Source organism: Ooceraea biroi, chromosome 4, assembly GCF_003672135.1.
Source record: "Ooceraea biroi isolate clonal line C1 chromosome 4, Obir_v5.4, whole genome shotgun sequence".
In the NCBI taxonomy this organism is placed as follows: Eukaryota; Metazoa; Arthropoda; class Insecta; order Hymenoptera; family Formicidae; genus Ooceraea; species Ooceraea biroi.
In genome coordinates this window covers 16,869,698-16,894,589 of record NC_039509.1, presented here as the reverse complement: position 1 = coordinate 16,894,589, position 24,892 = coordinate 16,869,698, and the positions used below count along the sequence as shown (strand labels likewise).

At 39.9% G+C, this 24,892-nt stretch overlaps 1 protein-coding gene across 9 annotated transcripts in view; it reads left to right on the top strand.

Moving 5' to 3' along the window:
• LOC105283195 (acetylcholine receptor subunit alpha-like) overlaps positions 1-24,892 on the top strand; it is a 127,177-nt gene that overhangs the window by 44,766 nt on the left and 57,519 nt on the right. For 7 of the 9 annotated variants that reach the window (XM_011345804.3, XM_011345796.3, XM_011345811.3 and 4 more), the window contains exon 4: positions 6,433-6,542. The exons of 1 other annotated variant lie outside the window; for it this stretch is intronic. In XM_011345804.3, coding sequence (XP_011344106.1) covers positions 6,433-6,542 — 110 coding nt within the window. Of the gene's footprint in view, positions 1-6,421; positions 6,543-24,892 lie in introns of all 9 variants that reach the window. One more of the 9 variants, XM_026968749.1, reaches the window with a different exon arrangement.

Genomic DNA, 24,892 nt, shown 5'->3' with positions numbered 1-24,892 from the left:
AACTTCTGATAATGCTAGCTCGTTATATCTCTCTTTATTACTGCCTCAACTTCTCATTTTGCTTTTTCTCTTTATCTAACACTCGTTGCAATACTCTCTTTTTCTCTTTTTTTTCTTTTTTCGCTCCATTATATGGATATATATGTTATATATCCCTTCCGCCGCACCTTTGCTCGCTTTTTTTTCGCTTATTTCTTTGCTTTCTCGTTTTCCGCGCTTCAAGCTCACCCGCTCCCTCGTCAGTCTAGCTTTCGATTCTCCCCTTCGATACCGAGTAACAAAGTTACCATGTCGACAATGCACGTTATGTTCCAGTTGACTGATAACCTTCCCACCTTTCGTTTCCCGACCCTGCATCGTTATCTAAATAAACCGAATTCCCGAGTGTACGGCAAAAAGCTTGTCTTTTGACTCTCTGTTACCACGGCAAGCTTGTTTGCGGGTGCAAATATATGACGCTGTACGACGACAGCGATATACACACCGGCCGGTTACAATAAATCAGATTTTTCTGGCGACTGCAAGATTTCTGCGTCGAGTGAATTTTTTTCGCAACGTCGAGCGAGAGTCTTGCACGATTCTCCTGTCTTACGGCACAAATCGCTCGTTCGCTACCGCACGATTTATGTATCTTCCCTCTAGATGAAATATTTCAATGAAGGTACATTTCCTACCTCTTTTTTTACGATTCGAATAAGATATCGGACCATTCCGACACCGACGATTCCAGTATTACGTCATTCGGATAGCATCTTGGGAACAACGTCGTGAAAGCTCGAGAAAGCTTGCAAGTTTCTCGGCACACGAGTTTCGGAAACGTCAAAAAGAAAATGTCCCGCCTGCATCTCCGGAAGCTTGTGCATTTTCTCGGCGGGAGCAACGCCTTCGCGGGCGACACCTTCGTATCCGATCATGGCATCAGCATGTGCATCGCGAGCCAAAATGGTTATCGTCCGCCTTCCGTAAGAAGTCAACTTTTACGATACGACACATCTGCCTTCGTCTTTTAGCACGTTGTCGTTCGAAATGCTAAATAAACCACGACTCGTCGTCGAGTCGCGGGAAAGAGCTAGTCTAGTTGGCTGGTATGAAACCTTACTCTCTATTTAAACTTTGCATAGTTACAGGTTCCTTGAGGATGCGTAAATATAATTTTTTTTCTGTATCTCTTGAGTCGTCGATGCCAGAGTTGTGAGAATTTCAAAAAAAGTTCCTTCAGCAACAAGATGGTTCGATATTCGCGAGGATCTTTGGTTTTAACGTACCTATGTCCTCGCTAAAGCATCACGAATCATTAGCGATGTGTCAATTATCCGTTTCTCGTTTAATCGATGCAATGTGACAGCCGGGAAAACGGGTTGTCGCTTCTTGAATCTCTTTTTAGCTGCTCGAGCGTAAATTTCGCGGCTGACTCGCATTTCTCTCTCTCTCTTGAGATCGTCGATTCAATTCCGGTTGTCGATTCGCGGACGTTAATTGCCGTGTCGTCGCGCGAGATTCTCGACGGAGCTTCTTCGTCGAGACGGGAGATTGGTTTCGCAGGATCGTAACTTTTCAGGCGGATGTACTTTTCCACCCCACCGGACAGAGGGATGACAAGGGAGGGAAAGCTGCATCGTCGCAGAGGGAGAAGCTGCATCGCCCGTACGAGAGATGTGCTATCGACTCCGCTCCCGAAAACAACTCCGACATTCCGTTGCCGAGCACGATTCCTGCACCCCTGTATCCGCCCTCATGGCGAAACACACCGAAAAACACATAAATCTAAACTTCATTTACGTTCACTACCACCGACACAAAAATGTAGCTTGCGCATAAAACATTCGCAAATTTATTTCTGCTGATTGCGCTGATGCATAATCGCCGGCTGAAACAATTCTCGAATTTATGCGACTTTTTTCCGCATATTTAGAGGTGCGCAAGTAATGAATGAAGAGACCAAGTTAAATCATTAATGTATATGTGTTTGTATGCATGTATCAATTATCGTATTCATGTCACAGCAGAATATATAACATTCTGTTTCATAAGTATTTATGGCTTTCATTCCGTCCAAGACTTGTTCCGTGCAATACGGATTTTTAATGTGTCATGTGTTGCGTTACATTTGCGGTAAAGCTGTCTCTTGGGTTCGACTGCAAGTTCCATTTGATCATTTGAAGATCGTGTTCAACGTCGACTCGTCAAAGACGCTGACTACAAGTGTGATTAAACTCGGAGACTTGACTAACCGCGCTAGGATTGATACGGTTCTGCTTAGTTTCCGCCCTGAAACCGATCGATCCAAGTTGGACAATTGTTCTAACCAGTAGCGAGTTATCCATTTTATTGTTGCCAATGTTTCCTGCTTCGCTCCCGCGAACCAAGCTCCCCTAAAAACTTTGAACTCTTTTCAGATCTCACGCTATCCTGATTGAATCCTACCGGGAAGAAATTCCCGCTGGATCCCGCACCGTCTGCAGACTCCCGTCGCGATAATTGGCCGCTAATTAACGGCCGCGGGGCAATCGAATTTTCACCAAGTTTCATCTCTCGCGAGAGGGGATCTTCGAGTTCCTCTCGTATGATATTATTCCCATCGTGTTCAGTGGGAAAGCCAAGCCATATTTCGATTGAATTCGTCGTCCGATGATAACGTTCTTCCGCGTTGAAATATCCAAGTCTGTTTTACGAAAAAAAAACGTAGGCTGTACGTTTCGCGCCATAATTCGGATTAGCTTTTCATGAAGTAAGAAGAGTCTGGAGTATTAACGTCGCACGATAGTTTTGATTAATTTTGTAAATAATTTTGTAAAAATCACAGTAGAGGGGGCTTTGAAATTCTTTATTTGAAAAAGAGAAAAATATTGATGGATTAAACAATATTAAATAGCAATACTTTTGAACGCGCGCGCGTTTTATGGTATAATATTACACGAATGTTTTCATCACGTTCCTCTATTGCATGACACAGTGATCTCGGCCGCGAAATTTTAGAGAGAGCGCATGTAGCTTCGGACGCGTCCGATGCAGCCACCGGATTTCACCCATTTTCGGACGCAAAAAAAAAATACTAATATTTATACACTCGGAGGCCATAAAACTAGCTTCTCTAGTTTTTGCATGACTTTCCAGATACGTGGTTTACGGTTAGTTTAGAGCAGTGGTGACATAAATGGTGAAATACATAAGGATTTAATTTAATACGCGACACGATTTAATTAAGAATTCTGTAACAAGAGCAACGAAAAGAGCAAAAAAAGAAACGAAATTTCTAGTAATTAATTAACTCTTTCCGCGCTCTTATTTATAATTAATTTATATTATAATTAGTGTTTTATCGTTTTAAATATTGTATTAATAAAAGTTGTAATGACAGTTCTCAGACACTTTGGCGACCATATTTACGGTCTTTTTTCTATTCGCAAGATAATCGATTCTGTAAAAAGATTCAAACGCATTTACGATCTCTGAAACGTACGAGTTCGCGAAGGCATAAACTGTGCTTTGTTATCCTACAGTCGAGCTGCCGATAATCTCCATCACTTTATTTTTCCAGTCCTTCGCGCTTTTAGACGATCAGTTTTCTCAGTCTCTCGAGCTTTTTCTTGCTTCGCGACATTTCGATATAATCTTCTCGTCGATGAAATTTGTGAAATAATATGCGCAGTACGAATTGTGTAATCGCAAGTTTCATAGTGTGCACAACTATAACCAAAGATAATGATATTTTCTTTGTTGAAAATTAATGCGATTTGCGCACGCGAGCACTGCACACTTTGAAACACCTTGCATGTGCACGAAGACGTATTCGCTGTAAGGATTCCGAGATATGTTATTTTCTTTCTTTCTTTCTTATCGCTGAGAAATACGTCTCGTACGAAGGCACTGTGTCGGCAAATCACCTCCATCCCTCCGCTATTCCGCTGTCCTCTCGTCCATGAAGCTACCCACTCAAAGACTACTCGCTTCTCTCTCGGGCAGTTCCATGAAATCTCGCGCAATCCCAATGCACAATTTTCTGCTTCGATATTTCCCAGCATACAGAGCACGTATGTTTCCTACGGTTGCTCTTCGTAAGAGGAATATGGGTGCATGTACCAGCAGACGTGTGTATCTGTATGCGTGTGTACGTGTGCAAGCGTGCCCGAACGCAATAGAGTGAGTGGAAACGCTGAGAAACGAAAGGATGAACGAGCGAGGGAAAATTGTAGACTCAATGGGGTTGATGACCCTTGCTCAGCAAACCGAGATACCGTCAACTCCTTTGGAATCCGAGTATCTTTTTGCCAACTGAATAATGTACGTTTGTTACAAATCCGTTTCAGAGATAATCTCGAATTCATGACACTCGCGCATGCACGTACACGCAGAATTACATTTTAACGATTTTAATGACCAAGTTCTCTCTTTTATTAGAATCATGATTAAAGATATCATTATGACATTCCTCTGCTCGACATTTCATTTCGCTGCTCGGCGCTGTGATAATAGCGATATCAGAGAAATGTTATTACGAGCTTTCTCTCTTTACTATTTAATTAATAATTCGCGTAAACATTGCTCAATCGCTTTTACAGATATACACGTAATGCTTAACGTTGGGTGTAACGCGATGCGTGCGAAATATGAATATTTACCAAACGAAACCGGATGTTGGTCCATAAATCAACGTACTTCATAATCTATACGGACCCTCCAAATGCATAAACCGTATAACGAGGCGTTGCACAGTACGATGCATTAAATATATTAATGGCGGTATTAACACGGAGATGGAAATAATTTATGATATCGCGAGTACGTCTACGCTAAATTGCATGCCAAACTTTTGACAGCGAGGACGCATGGCGCAAAACCCAATAAACCTAAATATAATAGACAACAAATTATTGAAGACACCACTATACATATATTATTACGACAAAATTCGATAAAACATCGGATTATTTGGCGCCCGCTTTTTTAAAATTACGTTGCTCATCATGACAGATGTTGTTTTTTGAATAATTTACAAGTCATTATCGTCGAATAACAATGTCAACTGTTTTGTAACTTTACGTGATATGCTCGAGACATCTTGTCTTGATTAAATCTAGATTATTCTCTTTAATGAAAAATGATATTTAAATGCGCAAGTTTGCGCAAATTGACATTTTAACTGGCGATTTTCCACGTGATCTCAAAGTCTGATATCTATGACATCGATGATAGAGAGCATCAAATATATTGAAAGAAATGAACCATTCACAGATACTAACACCGAATTGTCAGCTATAATACTTGAATCATGGTTTATATTTATATTGCCGATGGTGTATAACAGCGCGAAACTGCGAAACATAGATGCATATACATGCATAACGATGATCCGTATATGCATCGCTGAGTGTTTAGTTAACCCAGATGAATGTTTCGCGTAATTAGAATAGCTGTCGTACGTATATGTCTCAATCTGTCGTAACTAATAGACATGTAAATACAACTACTTGCTGTCGCTGCTTGTGTGAGGTAAAGGTTGAATTCTCCATTGCAACAGTACCCTCTTTTACGCGAAATTATTACAACCATTTATAATTTCCATAAATTGTTATATTTTTTGCTTCTTCTTTATCTCTTCCTGTTATATTACGTTCTTATACGTAAAATATAATATTAGGTCTTTGCAAATAGAATTTCTATAATCTCCAAAGCTATTGGTGAAAACTTACGCGCATTAATATCTTTGTACTTTGAAAAGATGCGGGGAAACGTAGAAGGAAGGTGAAAGCAGCTTGCTCAACCATTCACTCACACGGAATAAATTCTCACTCGAATCACAGACAAAGAGAGTTTTTCAAGGAAAATGCCGGCGGGAAATATTTGTCTTGAGGAGAGTACGACTGTGCTGTCTCCTTGTTCCAATCCGCGACGGTAACCATCGGGGAATGCGGCTTTTACGTTGCACGGAATAACAAAAATCATTATCGTAAGAAATTACGTCTGGGCTTTAGGGCAGCAACTGACTGAAAAAGTGAAGAGAGCAAAGAGTGAGATGTAAATGGAAATGGTCAAAATGGTAGCACGTTGCAGTTTATAAAATTTAGTAGATAAAATAAATGTATAAATCAAAGTCACATAAGATAAAAAATAGATATAATAATGATAATTATTTATTTATAAAGTATTTGGTTTATAAATGTTCATAATTACATACGTTTAATTATTCAAAATTATCCATTTTAATATCAACAAGAGAAATTTCTGTTATGAATTATTGGTGTCGATAGCAATAGCCGAAAACACACCGCAAAAATATGATTGTTCGCAAATCAATATAATCATCTCACTTATATTTATCTGCAGTTCCATCGATGCACTTGTTATGTTTTGTAGATTTGTCACGATCAAAAAACACATGCAAATCAAGCGTATCAGTAATATGTTTATATTTGTTGTATTGGCTGTTTCAAGTCATGGTACGACTACAAACTGCGATGGGAGCCGAAGGAATACGGAGGAGTTCACATGTTGCACGTGCCGTCCGATCACATATGGCGGCCTGACATAGTGCTCTACAACAAGTGAGTTCATTAGCTGCGTCTTGTTTCGGATTTTGATTATTATAGATACACATTGATCTCTTGGTATATACATATCGTAGTGGCACAGCATGCTGCCGTGAGAGAGACACTGGGGTCGAGCGAGCACACATATTTAATATAGTTTTGCGTATCGATGCGCGATGCAAATTGCAATCAGTGTCGAAATATGGGCGCGCATTTCTTTTTATGTCGCACGCGATATTGATACGCAGTGATTTTAATTATAAACACCATTACATGACTTTATTTTGTTTTTAATAAATTGAAGCAATTATAATTCGCTATTCATGGCTATTTATAATTATTTCGTTCCCGACAGATTTACTTTTGTTTTTCGATCACCTTTTTCAGTATGATGTTACAATTAAGTTTTGCTGGCTGATATATGTTTTTCTCCATTTTCAAACGTATTTTCATGTAATTTGCTTAATAATCAATTTAATTCGTGCTACAGAGAAACTAGATATTACATGCCACACGCGTATCGATATGTAATATGTAACAGTTCGTGATGAATAATGAAACTAAACGAAAACCGAGAAACGAGTGTCCACTCGACCTCGACAAGAGAGGTACCATCGTCGTGCATATTGCATTTCAAAGTAGGACGGTATATTCGATGTAAGCGGTATATCCCGCACCGCGACATCGTTCCAAAAGTTACGGAAAAATGTGAAGTAGTCCGATCGGCGGATTTAAGGAAGCTCGTGAATCTTAAAATTCGGAGAAGACCTTAAAGTGAGTTGAAATTTCGTAATAAAAATTGCAAGAAGCTTCTTTCTTCACGTCAATATCACCAAAATCAAGGCGTTAATACTTTGGAACGACGCATTATGTTAAAATATTTGTCTATTTCATAGCTCAGTGTCGACACATTACAATAATATTATTTATATCAATAGAAGTCCTTCTTTACGCGCCTCGGATATCTCTCAAATTCTCATCATAAATGTATAACGAGTATGTATTTATTAAAAATGGTAAATGGTATGTTAAAATGTCATGGAATAAAGTAACGCTGCATTCCGCGCCTTATAAATCGTACACGCAAGATACTTTCAGGACGTTGTCATAAATAGTTTTACGCACGTGGTAGATACAAAATGTCGGGCACACGAAGATGAATCATGATGTAATAATTCGGCGAAGTACATCGAGAATTTCGACATTCACGTGCTTCCTCGATCCTTCGCCGACCGAGTGGCCATTGAATAAAACATGCACCGAACGTTCTGCCAGTACGTGCAATAGCGTTATTTATCGCGCGATAAATCGTCCCAGGACACAAGTTTTATGTTGCGCGAGTAGCGCGATATAATTGAGGCATTCCCAGCGCTTTGACGAGTAGAACGTTTGGCTCGTAAGATCGGCCTCTACGACTGCAAAAGTGCAAACGGCCACAGCCGCGAAGTATCCCCGCTTGTAATTACATCCCGGTCCTTAACGTCTCCTCCTCCCACATTACCTACACATATTTGCGTAACTTTTGCCATGCTCGTCGCCGTAACGAGCGAGAACCAACTTTGGCAAGCTCTTTCCTGCCATGAAATTCGTGACTCGATAACGACTATTTAGCGATAAACAGCTTGAGTCCGTCTTTTCATCTTAAATATATCTCGCGCACATCGAGATTAAAATTGATATACTATTCCATTTCGGTGCATCAGTCAAGATAACTTTTACATTTTTTCGTAAATTTGCCTTACGATATTGTTGAAAATAATAGCCGTTTTATAATTGTGCAACAGAATCTCCAATTAGATTAATCTGCGATTAGATTACTACAGACACAAAATTGAATCGTTCGATTAGAAATCTCGTGTTGGTTCACGCTCGTGGCGAGCATCGGACGAGCGATGTAGTCATCCCATAGATTATTATTCATATCGCATGAAACATGGGCGCTGCGGTGAAACTTTCGCGCGTACCGGTCCCGATGAGCGGGACATTATGGCCGCAGGAATCGCGGAGGAACGGTTGTTCCAGGTTACCTCGTCAGCGAAACGTTCACAACCGGCTACGGATCCATTCGGCACACGATAGACTGAGAAAATGCGTGAACAAGTCACTGTGAAAAGCAATTTCCAATCATCTCCCGATTCGAAGGAAAGCGTTAAACGAGAAATCTCCTTTTTCGTTCGTCAAAATGATGATACAATTGCACACAGACGGTGATTCGAATTAACGTTAATTCAATTTATTAATTGGTTGTTCACAGTATATCTGATAACATTGCACTCTTCTTCAGATGACAAAGAGTATATAAGAATAACGCTTGCAGCGGCGATCTGCACGGTTATCCCTAAAATTAACACAGGCTCTAATTTCGATCAAAATGGCGATTGCAAATTCTAATTGCTAATTGAAAGTTTCATTGCTCTAGTGAGATACTCAACGAGAGATTTAGTGATAGAAAGCGAGTGAACGTGCTGCCATCGCTTCCCACGTTAAATCAATATCGGTTGGCGACGAGTATCTCTGTTTTTAAAACAGATATTGGCTCTTTCGCACTTTCCGTTATTTAGCGAAGAAGATTTTTAAGATAATTCCAATTTTCGCGTGCAAGAATAGAAGGCATTAATTCAATTATCCACTCTTGATACTTGATATCAGTTTCAGAAAATTAATAATTCGTGCCAAGACCCGCGTTTGTCACTAATGTCGAATCTACATGGTATGTTTACATGTAAACATACAGATTATGAATACTAAGCACCGGGAAAGTAAACGTTGTCCATATCTACTCACCGATAAAATATTCCAGATATCGCAAACGTAGAGAAAAATCCTTTTCCGATATATGTAGGAGAAATAAAATGCACCCCGTGGGTGGCATTAAATGAGCCATTCGTTCGAGAGATAGCGGCAGTGAATTTTGGATAACGATGCGTCTAACCTTTCGAGACTTTTGGTACATGTATGTGTGCGACATATATGTACATATCTTTTAATATTTCGGAAGATTGAGAAAGAACAAAACATTTATCAACATAACAAATATGAAACAATTGATATTCTCTCGAAACCTAAATAATAGTGAGAGTCTTTATCGCAACCTACTAACGAAAGCATTCTTAAAGAGAGGCGTATGAAGATGCTTTTCGACCGTTAATGGTCTAAAAATATTTGTGCCACTGGTGAGTTGGCAGAAAAAATATTTTTTTCCCTCAGCGATAATGGCAAAGTCAACGAATAATATTCTTTATCGATAACAATCGAAAGAATGCTTTTTCTTCTTGAATTTTTCAAGTAATCCTCTCAGTCTTCGTCAATCATTTATTTCTTCTCAGTTTATTTAGTTTAGCTCATGGGTGCCTTACTACTTGCAAAGAGAGAAAGCGGGACAACCGAAAAGATATTCCACCATGTATGAAACATTGCCATCTCGCAACAACCGCTCGACTCGCCGCGACCGTGATTTATCGAAAGCGGAGTTCCGGATTGGAATTATCGACTTAAAAAATGAACTCGATCTTCCAGAACCAATGCGCCTTTCCGCGTGGATTTTTCAGGCGACGATGGTTTACGAGTAATCTGGATAAGGTATCGGTCGTATACCGGCCGAAGAGATTGAAATTTTTGCACGCTGAAATTTAAGCACCGAGTCTTGCGCTATCTCCTCTGCCCACGTTCTCGACGAGAAACGTTTCCGAAAATTGAAACGTGTAGATACATCGAGAATTCGGTATAAAAGCGATCGTACAAGTGTCGTGAGGCGCCGGAAAATTATTTCTCGTTGGAAAAGTCTCTAAGCGCTGAGATCAGCAGCACTGTTGAACGAAAAAATTTATTAATCATAGAACGAGTATTTTGCATCTATTAATGAAATGAAATATTCTCTTTTTCAGAAATATACGCATTGCTCAAGATTTGAATTTTCGGTGAATTTTCATTTTGACTTTTCGATTCTCGCACAAAATGCCACTTTCGAAAATAAAGAATTGTTAAATAAATGCTTTATCATATATTTAAGGATACATACAGCGCGGCTGAATTTATTGAAAGGTTAATTTAATTTATTCGTTATTTGAATTTTGCGAGAGTCTCGTAGTCTCGTAAAAGCTACATTGAACCTCGTCGCGAAATAAAGTTGAGTTTCGCACATATTTGCATTCGCTCTAGAGAGCTTTCCATTCACCGCGTCCGAATATTCTCATTGAACCTACCGTAAACTCCGTCGACAAAGAGATGGCCGAAATGCGATGCCGGGAATCTTCGGGCTTTCATCTCCAAAAACATTGCAATCCTGCAATCGTATCTTGCCAAATTTATATATCGCGTAAATCTCGCGTTCGTCTAATCGAAAGCACGTAATTAACTTAAATATTACAGTACAATTGATACCATTGTATTTGTGTACTTATCAGTCACAGTTTTCCGTCCATTAAATCTGGTCTTTTAATCTCTGTTAGTCTATTTTACGTCTCTGTTCGGTCTTTTTTATAAAAACCCAAACCACGCGCGTTTCCGATATTTCATTTTTGAATGTATCATAATTCATAATCAACGCGGCGCGATCAATCTTGTTGTAAAAGACGAATCGTAAAATCATAGCGATTGTTTACTCAATTTTAAGGCGAAGAGTTATGAACGGAATTCTCGCGTTCTCGGCATCGAGTATGAAATACTATTACGTAGCGTTAATAAAAGTTTACGGTTACGCGGGAACATCATTTCAGGCGAGCCATAAACGTGGCGCATTATTTTGCGGCAATCGAGACATGCACGTTCAACTATACAGTCGCATTGCACTCGTTCGTGTGTATCCTGTTCCCATTCAAGCAACGAATTTACAGATAAAATTGCGGAATCGATGGTCTGATTCCATTGAAAAAGATTGTAAACTACGTACAGTGTGGAATTAGAGTTCTCGTTGCGTGCGACGCGTCGTATCGTGTGAAGTTATTGCGCGCCGTTAAATGATAACGAATGTCACTAATGAAATATCGATTTACGCGACCAAGAGAATTGTTTTGCACAGCTAGCTCCAGAGAGATTGAGACTTCCTGCCTACTAATCGCAATCATATTTAGCATTTAATCGGAGACCAAAAGAATGATTAAAATTTGACTCAAGATAGGACGTTTATGAATAGATGAGTTATGAAGATATGATATCTGTAGCTATTTCGTGGCACTCGCGACCCGGATGATGGATCGTGGCCTCGACGAGGCATGAATTAGGTGACACGAATCCCCGTCAGCATGATCACACGGGACTTGCTATGGGTCTGGAATAGCGTTATTACATCCAGAGATGTGTGAAAGGAAGGTTGGAGCTCGCTCTAACCGCGTGGACGTACCGAGGATCTGCAGCAACGGGATGCTGCGGTAGGCACTGGTGGTGCCAGACGCACGTAGCACGAAATGCGAGATAACATGCCTACGCACCCTCAGCTGCATACGTAAGCACCGCACCCTCGGATAATTCAACGGAGTTTACACTGGGTGTCAAGCTTCAAAACACTCATAATATCTGTGGTAATGGCCGTTGCGCCTCGATTTGTAATTCTTTGTTTTTTGGAGATGACATGAAGAATGTAAGAGAAATAAGCTTTTATAAACATTTCTTATTATTGCATTTTCTTTTTGAATTCCAAGCGCACCGTAGTAATTGATATTACAGCACATTAAACCGACTGGTCAAGAAACAATTAAATTTTCTTGATTCCAATAACAAATTCCGGGCGGCAGAAATATTCGGCAGGAAACGTGAGGGATTTTGATTTTAATCATAGAGCTTTCCGCGTGCAATGTACGTTTCACGTTCGTTCTGCTTTTGTGTTATTTATTTGTCTTACTATCCCTTGTCTTGCACACTTGCCGATTGGTCGACAAATAGAGGGACAGGAGATGGTGAAAGAGAACAGAAGCACCGCTTAATTAACAGCCTCCGGCATCGACGTTTTTTCTTTCCTCTCGAGGACGGAAACAGTGGCTTGGCCGAAAGCAACATCGACGAGGTTCGTTTTATTTCGAGAGAAGTTGCCGGTTTCCTCGAAGAAAACCACCGATATATCCCGTGAGAACTCCTCAGGATCCTTAACTTTAACTCGATCTGCTGTCGTTAATTCAAGCGTCGTTCGCCTAAGTTTCAGCGAATCCGAGTACGATAGATGCATCGAGAGACGTAAATGGATTAAATCGTGTCGCAGAGCGTGGCGAAAATGCGATATACAACACACGGTCGTGAGAGAGTACGAGGATACTCAATTTAACGCATCTGACAGATATATTTGCGAGGTTTCTCAAAGTTGTAACACGAATGAAGCAACTTTAATCTGAAATATGTTTCTTTATCTTTCGTGTTTCAAATATACTTTAGAAGATAATAGTTATTAATTCATCCTGCATTTACTTTGAATCTCGACTTTCGAAATGCGGACAACGGACAGCGTAAACTCTAGCTGAGATACATAGTCTCCCCAACTTTGGGTGGTTAAAGGGTGGTTCCACGGAAAGGGTTGACAGATGACGTTTTAATTAAGCCGCGCGACCCTCGCGGTCGTCCGTATTGCAAATCAGGCCGGTGCACTTCCGTGATCCCGTGCACTTCAAGTAATAACACGACATTGTATCGCTGGAGCTTCTCACACGCATCATTCAGATAAAAATCACTCATAAGCTCCCATTACATCACAAGATCTCAGATTTTTAATTAGGAAAATATATAATTGCACAAATGAATTTGAATTTTTCACATACGTTAAGTCTCACTTAATAACAATATGCAAAACGATAAAAATTAATAAAAATAGATGAATGAATTAAATATATACACACTCATTGTACATGTTCTGTTCTTCTTTTTATTAATGCAATGTGAAATACGAATATACAATTTTCATTGTGTCTCAAAAAATTTAAATATAGATTATTCTATTTCCTGATTTAATGTGATCCGGTAATTGTCGAGGCGAAAAAAATTATTTTTACGTGAACTCGCACAATTAACACGTTATTGACAGGTCGGTAATGTTTCATTGCTTTCAGTGAAACATGTTCATGCACAAATCGTTTCACTTTGAAACTTATTGTAACTGACCAATATTTTACATTTTCCGAGCTTTGCCGCGGTATTTAATTGAAAAGTTTTTTCAAACAAGTATATAATTCTACACTATTACTTATTGCGTTGCGTGAGGATTTCTAAACATATATCAACGGAAAGATGATTTCGTGAAACTCTTAAAAGAATCATAAAATGGTATTTTACAATTATTCGGAAACATCGTAAACGTAGAGAAAGGTTTATTTTTATGGTTTTATGGTTTTAATATTATATAAAAGTAAATTAAATTACTTTTTTCAATGTGAAAAGCCTATAGATGACACAAAAATAAATTTCAACATTTTGATTGTCGAGGAACGAAGATAATTTTCTGCCAAATTTGAAATTTGGAAAAATATATCAAAGTTTGATCATGTCATTTCCTCCGTTTCTTTCCTTCTGCATATCATGCAGAATATTTTTCAAAGAGATATGGATAAAACCACTTATCCAGAGTTTTATTGCACTCATGTGAATGCTGCATACATACACGTACAATCTTTTTAAAGTGCGGACATTTTATACCCACCTTGCATTCCTTTCTTCCCGACACTTCCTTTCGAATTTCATTGTGAGGCAATAGTGTGAACTTTCACTCGACATTTCCCAAGATTTTCTTGTATGTAAACGTTTGAATGAAAAATTTATTACCAACTAACAAATTTATTACGTATATGTATATATAGCACGTTGGGATACGACCAAGTATCAAATGTATTAAATGGACGTAATCAACTGGATGTAAAAAAAGATTCGTGCAATGCAACGCCAATATCGATACACTTTAACATAAACATAATGAATATAAATAATCTTATATATCAGTAATTTATTTCTTTGAAATAGTGGAAATGAAGGAAAGACATTTCAAAACTTTTGAAACAAGACATTTGTAGTGTACGCGTGTGTGTACGGCTAAAATAATATCCCGTCCGCCTCAAAGCGTGCTCGCTCGAAAGGATGGTTGATGTTTCGAGCTCTGGGATATCGACCACCCGTGGTAAGAGAGACTACCCTGCTTGTATTCTTTACGAGCGGTCTTTTCCGCAGGGTGCTCTTCCATTCTACGCGTTCACCGGGAGTAAGTCCGCCGGTAGCCCGGTCAAGTTGAAGCTGTCCACGAGGTCTGCGGGGACCTCATGAATCTAAATCCGAGTGTGCTTGGGGATGAACCTAGGGGTGTGCCGGGGGTAGTCTGACTGAAGCTCGCGAGTTTTATGTGTAGAAAAGTTGGGTGCCGTCTCTTCATAAGACCGCGACTGAATTCCTGTCATGCTTGTCCGCGCATGGATTACGAACATCAAGTATCTCCGTAAATTGTGTATCTGTAAATATCTGCACTTTCAAAGCTTGGTTTGTGACAAATTTTATGTTCAATTAGTTTTATTTCATTGAAAAGGTTACCGAGCATCCGATATTTTACTACTTGAGGATACTTGATTAATAGGTTTAGTACCTGAAACACTGTGTACTTGTCACATAAGACAAAAAGTATTTGCATGCGCAAACTGTCTCAAAAGAAATGTTTTTTTCAGACGGACAATCGCGGTTTTAGGAACGAAAACCAAGAAAAGCTTTTAATAATTTGGAAGAAAATATGACGAGTTTTTACCGCAATTTAATTTAATTTATTGCATTTAGGTCTTTTTCATTAAGCGAAAAGTCGACTATAAGTAAGCCATTAGCAGCTAGTCCTGTATTTATAAGATAGACAGGTTTTGCCCACAGATGGCATGATTATAGTTTACATCATTATGAGGTTTTCTTTCTCTCGCTAATTAAATATCATGAATAATGGAAATCCATTAGCATGTTTACTCCATTCTGTCATCTAAGATCCTGTGTACAAGATTGCCGCAATTAAAAATTTCAATAAAGCGCATAATAAACGCGCTCATTCCCAAGAAAGAAAAATAATCTTTCGAGATTAACAAAATCGTACGTATACAATTATTAAACGTCGCATTCTCCATGTATACGGGAAAATTTATCAACGTAGGCAGTCTTTTCGATCTGATTTGTCATCGCAGGGGTATAATGTGACATTGATGTTACTTCTCGGCGTAAATCGATTGTTAATTCTCTGAATCTCATTAGCGTGCATGCGGACGCGGGGAAAAGGGAAAGAGAGGCAGAAATATACGTTATAATTCGCACTTCGGAAAATAATGTCGGTTAATTATATAGCGCGACAGCGTTATTTCGAAGTTCTGGCGCGAGTCCGTGCCATACTGGCAATTGAAAATCCATTGATCCCCTTCATTACGTTTCTGACACGTTCGTCGAGTGGTCGATAATTGCATCGCGCAGCAACCGTCTCTATGAAGCATTATTGCTATGGGGCAATATTGGTTTCCATTACGGATATACAGTCCATTTATAGTATAATCCATGGAGAAAGAGCGCGCCGATGAATAGTATTTCAATCGTAAAATGGACACGATCACACACGGCAATTTGCTATCGCGCCAACGCGTTCCATCATTTCCGTTATTATTAACGATGGATTACACCTGAGCGACATACACGATACGAAAAGACAATCTCGTATCCTGCTCGTTATCTTTTAAATAAATTACGGTTCAATTTTTGTATGAAGTTGAATACACACGCGTTTGATCCTTTCGTCGTGCGCAGATAAACGCAAATCCTTATTTAATTGTACGTTCGTTGGGATAATGGGGGCGCGCTGAAAGTGAAGCATAATTACCTTAACGCGGTTGTCTTATCGTTCTCGTTGTAAATCAAGAGCGACTATTACCTAGTTTCGTAGAAGAGACGTTCCGAGCAACGACGATCTTTTTTGACAAATTTTATATCGGCGCGCCTAGTCGAGCTTGCGCCTGGTGGAAATTTATAGCACCCCGGGGAACAGTAGTTGGAACCGAAGGAAATAATCGACGATGTGATTTGTGAAGTTCTCGCTTTGTTCAAACCTTGCTTCGTTACCGTCCATCAATCTTTACTCTCTTCTCATATAGCAGGATATTTTCAGTTATTCATTGTTGACATGTGTTTATTAAGAGTGAGCGTTCTGTGAAAAGAGGATATATATGTATAAAAAAAAGATTTAAAAAAGAAGAAAAAGAGAATTCAATAACGGTTATTATTTCGTTGAAAATGTCATGCGCTAAAAGAGTTGAGTATCGTGAATATTGTATTTCGATATTGTTCTTATAGCTACACACATGCTTCTTCTCTCGGAGATTCCCGGAGATTCTACCCTCGTCAATGTCCTTCCCTTCTGTTCGAAGCAAGAGACAACAGAAAGAAAGAGAAAGAAATATTCTCTGAAAGCTCGCGCATTGACTTTCAACGCTCGTGAACCCTCTTCCTCGTACATAGCAGCACTCTTAAAAGAACGAATCTTATCGTAAGGTTCATAAAAACGTTGAATACACTGGATGTATATCAAAAGGAACAGTTGCAATTTGCTCGACGAATCTTGAGTTGGCTTTTCTTCAGCAAATATTTGTGTCGAGTTGACCTTTTCTCGCGATACTTTAATACTTAACTGAAATGTTTTTCCAAGAAATTTCTGTTGTATTAAAGCAATCTTTGGTGATATTAAAGCAATATTTGCTGCTGATAGCGAGCAAACTATTCGTGATATATCTCATGCACATATCGATTTTTCGAATCTTTGGTCACTTTTATTCTCGGCCACCAAGAAATTGACGATTGCTAAGATGCCGTAATTATCGAGATAAATTTCTTGAATATGAATTCGCGCGGATTAATTCCGATTGGACGTTCGAAATGGCGGAAGCGACAAGGATTCAGGGATAATCGTAATTTTGGATTAAGCGCGGACACTCCCGGGAGCAAGAACGCTCCCAGGGAAATGAAATTTTTTCGCTGAATCGTAGGGCATAATTAAACGCAATTCGATTACAATCGCATGTATTTATCTCTGTTTTATCTTCCGCAGGGGTTCCGCATTCACAATCTAATCTATATAGTCCACTTGGGGACTATGTAAGAAATCAAAATTTTTGAGAATATTTCAAACAAGACATATACGACGTAGATAAAATTAATGCATCAAGATCCGCGGGCGTAGACCTCAACCAACGCGTACAATTCCTCTAACGTGCCTTCGTTCAAAGGTATAGACATTTATCAGCATACTGAGCAAATACCTAATCTTTGCAGTCATGCCAGTAGTGGCCTGTCAGCATTGTGCCAGTTAACTTTGACCGCAGGAGTGTAACACCATTCCATGGTGAACGCTGTTAGGTGCGCAACTCTCACAAGCAAATATGAACCGGTATTGGCGCGGCAATTCTCATGTAGTTGGCTCAGTATTTCGAAGGTAAATCCACCGGGCAAAGTTGGGCAATATTCAACGCAAATCACTCCGACTCTACAGACTCGATAGTAGGAACACACTGAGAAAAAAATGTAATTGATCCAACGAAATGTCTTGTCACGGGGTGCCAACAAAATATATACTTATTTCGACAAGTTATATATTGAAACAAATATGTAGTTCTTGGATTACACACATGAGAATTATAATCCAACAATTATATATTTGATTCAATATATAACTTGTTGAAATAAGTATATATTTTGTTGGCACCCCGTGACAAGACATTTCGTTGGATCAATTACATTTTTTTCTCAGTGCATGTACATTCTCTTTAAGTTGGATGTTACTATAATATTAGGCAATGCTACAGATACTATACATTTTAAATATTTTTCACTATACATACGGCGTATATTGGAGTGACATGTATTGTATAACAAGAAGCATCATTGACACACAGCAACTGCGTCGGGATTGCAGTTTGCTTTTAGAAAGGGAGATCGTAAATTCGATTGTTAAGCGGTAATGAACTACTGGCGCAGCATTGTCCATCCATGATGCGGTTACTACTACTACCAGTACTGAGCCAGCATTCGCAGCCCGTTTCAGAGTAAATTCCGCAATTTCTACGTGAACAGTGCACACCTGGAATGACCGCATAAGCGAGCTCGGAGATACGACATACGACGCTGCGACGTATCGATCCTTTGTGAAATTCCGAGTGCGACCTACGCTAAATCAACCGCCCTTTCGTGCATTTCCTCTTCCTTTTTTCCCCCGTTTTCGTCCACCTACTTTAGCTCTTCGAGCGATCCTTCGATGCATAACCTCGGCTGAAACGGAAGCCAACTCGAGGTAACGAGATACCCAAAGAGCTCCTCTTGTCTTTTCTTTTCTTCATTTTTTTTCCTTCACCCTCAGCCACTCTCCGTTCTACCTTACGTCCGGCCTGATTTCTCCGGCTTGAAACCTAAGCGGCGGATTTTGCACGTTTCAGCAGGTTTCCCTTTTCGGGAGTTTGTCGCACTCGTGCGCGAACATTCGTCATATAATTCTCCACATATTCTCGTCTGACTTGAATCTTTCGCATAGGTTTCTTCTGGTAGTACGTTAAACTCCAAATTTATTCGCGATAAAGTATTACTCTTTCTTTTCAATGTTTTTCTAATTTGTATTCTCTGAAATTAATCTTTATAGAATACATATAATAAAATCTTCCAGTGTTCTGAAGTAAGCGTCGTATTTACATTTATTGTCGAGTGGCGAATTTATGAATAAATGGTAGGAACACGCCGTATTCACCATACTTATACACGTGGCTCGTCGGAAAAATCGATGGCTGCATCGTGGACGGTGGAACTAAAACTGAAGGCGGTTCGCTACTTCTTCCGGGATCCTCCCAAAGTTTCTCTCAGCTAGAGGCACACGAAGCATCGCTCAACGGCGACAAGATAAATGGGACCGCCGCGACGATTCATTTCTCTCGCACGTAACATTTAGCACTGGTTTTCTTGGGTAACACGCGAGATAACTGGCGGTATATAAAGTTCGTACGAGACGAAATCCTATGATCTTTTATAGACTATTCTTAATTCGATTTTCTTTATCCAGCAAGATTAAATTATTCCGAAAGATTTATCACAAAAATTCATTTATCACAATAAATGATGATGCGAATGAACTGTTTAAGAAATATTTAATAAATGTATCTAACAGAGTAGTGTAATTTCGTTGCTCTACGGTATGATACATTCTCTATATATGCACGTTTGCAATATTTTTTAAAAGCTGTGCTATCTACGCTACTGACCATTGTAATATCGTTTTGGATATTCAAATATATCTTTGTGTAAATGTGTGTATGTATGTGAATTCAGACATGTCTGCATGGTTTTCTAAATGTCTTTTGAGTCTGTTGAAAGACTCCATCAAATTTTCAGTGGTACTAACTTAAACTCTCTTATTCGACTTTATATAAAGTATAGTATAAACAGTAATATACAACTAATATTGTAAATGAAACATTTTACGCTAAAACTAAAATATACTTTCAAGTGAAAGGAACTCGCCATGTACGTAGCTAACATACGACTGGAAAATGGAGAGTAATTTTTCGCATGGCACGGGTCGAGCCCGACATGGCTGGTTAATTGCCTACTTAAACTCGGGAAGTTGAAAAAAGACGAATTTTTGTGAGGACGGAGATGCAATCCCGATTAAACTTCCGGTTCTGCGGCGATATTACCGGAACATAATTGAATTTCTCTGTTCGTATTTTCCTTCCTCCACTATCCTTGCTTCTCGTTCCATTCACTGGCTACCGATTCCGATTACAAGAATTCTTAATTACAATGTAATTTAGCCAACCTCTTTATATTTGCCCTATGTGTGCTATACACGCATACATTCATACACATACAGATACACATACGCTCTTTCTTCTTCTGTCTTTCTCTATATCTTATTTCTTATTTTTCTCGTACTTGTTCTCTCTGCGAATAAAGTAACATTGTTGTCGACTTGCTATGAGAAATTGAATGTTTTTAACTATGCACGAATGCATTAATCTATGTCATTCAAACGATGTGCGTTGTATATTAAAATGTAATGTGTTAAAAGTATAAAAGTTTGAAATAAATCAAAACGTATGAAGTAAAAGGCTTGAAAAAAGGACAACAGAGAAACTAAAACTTCCGAAACGCAAGGTCTTATAAAAGTACGCAGAGAATGTAGCTGCACTTGAATTTGTTTGCTGCATAAATCACCGTGTGGTGGTGTAATACGCGCTGGATGCAACTCGACAAATTAAAAATCACACATTTCAAGCAGCGTGCTCATTAAAAAACTGCTCACTTTCCGATTTACGTGCACAGATAGCAGAGTCATTTTCTAACCTTAGTACGTCGACAAATTTACATTTCGGTCGCTGAATGCGGTGTTTAGCTTCTCTTGAACTTGAACATTATTAATGCCTCGATTTCAAAGTGCGTTTGCTTTTCGCGATGTAGTCCACACACATAGACACACAGTCACGTTCTTCTATTCAGTAGAAACGCGGCCGCCCGGTCTCAAGATCGCGCAATGAACCGGCGGTCTTCATCTCGCGCGGTTGACGAGCGACACTTTTACGCAGCCAGTGAACGAAACTTCCAATCTCGAATTTCCAGATAACGACACGAGTATTTCCCCGGGGAGTAACCTTGGTGTACCAGCAATCTCACGCCCGATCGAGACACGGCGGCGCGGGCGGTTCGTCCCGCGACGTGTTTCTAGCAAATCGAGTTCTCCGTACATTGAAGCACCCGGCTGATCGTTGTACATCCTGACGAAAGACGTGATTCAAAGTCCGTCTTATGTCGCTAGCCTGGTAGATCGATATCAAAGTCGTGGAAGAAAACGCGATCATTGAGATGAATTGAACGTTGCACACGTTTGAGAAAGACAGAGAAAGGTTTCATTGACCTACGAAAAGTGCAGCACGAAAGGAGAGAAAAAATTATCAAGTTTTACATTCGTATATTGTGATTGGAGTGGAGAAGCAATTCATTTTATTAGGTATATGACGATGTTCACATTAGTGACATTAGGATTTTCAGTCTAATAGATCAAGATTAATGAATCCCATTCAGTTGTAATAATGCTGCACAACGGCCAATTTCCCGTTAAATTTCTCTGACGGTACTACATTATTGCAATATTGGTATTAATGTAATTCTGCAAGATGGGCACTGTGAAAAAATCTGAAGAATATGAAATAGGTTGAGACAATAATTTTCGTTGCAGTCCACAAAGAGGTGAAATTTGATTTTGCAAAAAGTTTCGGCAATCTCGTTTTACAATTTTACAACTTTACAATTAGCTCGTATAAACTCAACACTGAAGAGAGCACGAAATTTACTCGTATTACGTAATCGCCGTAAAAATGTGAAACGAAGGCGAGCAGATATTCACCATCGCCCGCGCGGAAGACGATATCAAGGACACAGTGCCAATCAGGAGCAATCCCGATGGATGTTGGAAGGTAATCGGTGGTTTGGGTTACGGAGGTAGAAGGATATGGCTGGAGGGATGCGAGTAGTGGACTTGAGAGGGTTAAAAGTTAAGTGAAATTGAAGTTCAGGTGACGAAAACTGGGCATACCTGGGATACGAGTCGGCCGGCGTGCTTCTTGTGCTAACAATAGTTTCCTTTTGATCTCCGTGCACAGGGAGTCGATCTGGGACTCCGATTGCCGTCCACGTTCGAACCGCCGGACGGACGGAGCGGTTAATCCTATCACGGCGCCGAACTGTTATAGGACAACGGTATATCCGGCAAATAAATTGCCGCGACCACGTCGAGAGGACGAGAAACGCGGAGCTTCTCTATTGAGAGAGATGATTTATGATGACGGTCGGTTGCACGCGCGCGCGCACACCTCTCTTCTCACGGTTTGCGGAAAATCTCAGCGGTCTCCCGAAGCAGGACGGATCGAGCGAATAAAGTATTCGGAGAGAACTGGACTACGCTGCTCGGAAACCGCTAGTCGATGTATCGGGAAGAACGAGGGATGATAAATATTGTAGGGTGCGGGATTTGGTCCTGGTTATCATTCTAACGTAACTTCCTCTCCGAATCGACCGATCATCCTCGCAAGTAGAGCGATACCACATCACGCGATCATATCAATGTTATAGTTACGGTGGTGAGAGAGAATCTTCTATTCTTCATTTACCCTGAATGCAACGATATCCAACTTTCGTTGATTCTATCGAGGATAAACCGGATAAATGGAAAATGGAAAGAGAAGAAGTGGAGAAAAAACAGATTTTCTACGATTACACAGAGGCGTGGGAAGTTCGCGATTAATCTCTTTGAGCTTATCTAGGATCATTACATAACAGCGGAATTCCGTTTGGTTGTTCTTGATAGAATTCTCTCGGTCGTATGTCGAGGCCGCTTTCCGGCGGAAACGGTAAGAGAGAGACTATTTTTCAGCGGTGTCGGTGCACCGTTGTATCTGGGACCACTACTGGGTTAATTCCATGAAATATCGGTGCCTGCACCTTTCCTGATAATGGAGACCTCGACAGACTGCTACGGTACAAGCGATTTTTCATTTTGCCCTCGACACACACCCATATTCTCCCTTCGTCCCTCTCTTGCTTCCTGTCTCGCTCTCTCTCCCTTACACTATATCTCTCTCTTTCTCGTTCCGATTTGTCGATTATTTCCTGTATTCGATGCGCGAGTTTTTTCAGCGCGTATCCGATGCATTGGAAAAATGACGGCGATGCATTGACATGCTGCGGGAGCTTTTTAAGCTGAACAATTTCCATGCCGCCAGCAAGCCCATAAGCATCCCTAACGCCAGAACGGGGATGAATAATTTGTCCATTCAGCAGCTTTGATCATCCGCAATAATCACAACATTAACATCTTTTAAACTATGAACATACAGAAAGAAAACAGAATTTCTTTTAGCAGAAATTTAATGGCAGTTTATTTTTGACGATTTTATTATTTGTAGTATTAACTACAACTTCAAGTGAAATTTTAATTTTTATTACAATTACATTTCTTACATAAGGGAAATTTGTTATTTTTATTAAATTTATATCTAATTTTAACTGAAAAAAGAGCACCATGTTATTGTTCCCAAGTTAAGATTCCATTATCCATGTACACTCCGAAAGCTTAATTCATCAAAAATATAAATTTAATGGCTATTCGCCCCTCTTGCTAAAGCGATTATTTTCCATTCCATTTACCTCAATCTCAAGCATCCGCTGTTAAAAGGAAGAAGAATCTGGAACACTCGATATATAATATATCACACGCTTGTGTAGTATCATATCATCTCGTGGCAGATAGGTAATGCGAGAAGTGCTATTTTCGCGTCGAGATGCGCGAGCTCACGTCCAAAAGGGCTTTCATTGCGACACACACTCCATGCCCCACGTGAACGTTCATCGTTGGTCATCATTGGAAATTCTCGCTGCAGGAAATTGCGATTTCACGTTTGTACCTGGAGATAGACGAGGCATAGAGACGAGGCATAGAGACGAGCGTATGCAAATTACGGGGATAGCGTTATGTAAACCCAAAATGGGAAATCTGCAGCGACATTCCACCCGCAAGTTAACAAGAATTAAAATTCATTTTCTCAATCGTGAAACGAGCGTTGTAAATGGGTATAGATTGCTTTACTCGTGATTGATTTAATGATTTTTAACAGATAGAAATTAAAAACGAAAAATAGAAAATAGAAAAGACGAAAGATGCAACTGCACATTTTACATGAATGTAATAAGGTTTGCACGTACCGTAACATTGTATTTATCGTGACGAATCCGCGTGCGATACTCGACGATCAAATGTAACGATGCCATCATCCTTTGCCACATCTCTCAGGCAGCCGTGGTCGAACGTATCGATAACTCCGCGAATCTCCATCAGGGTGTAAATTGATTTCGATAAGCGAGGGGTTCGCATAGCACAAAAGCCGTATCATACTCCGATATCCCGCGAAACGACGTATCCTCGTTGGATCATGGCCTAACGATTGGATCTCACCGCTCACGCAAAGACTCACGCGAGAATCGATGCTCATCCCTGATAACGTAGCACAACCGTGCAGAAGATGGGTTGCCTCGATTAAGACTCTTCGCGCGATCTTTACGAGCGAACCTGCCCTTCGGTCTCCCTACGTCGTCATTCGGGACCGGGTGTCAAATAAAGCAGTCCGGTTATCCTCGCCGATCGAAATTCGGGACACGTACAAGCCAGAGGGGTAACATCTGTACATTTGCATACCGATCCGTGATACTCCGTCTGAAAAATGCGAAGATGCGAGAAACGTGTTCTCCCGCACGGAGCACAGATGCATTTTTCTCTTGAAACAAATTGATCCGTGTAAGGTGATTACGATGACAAATCGACTTTTCGTATAGACTACATTTAAATTTCACAAATCTAACAACAT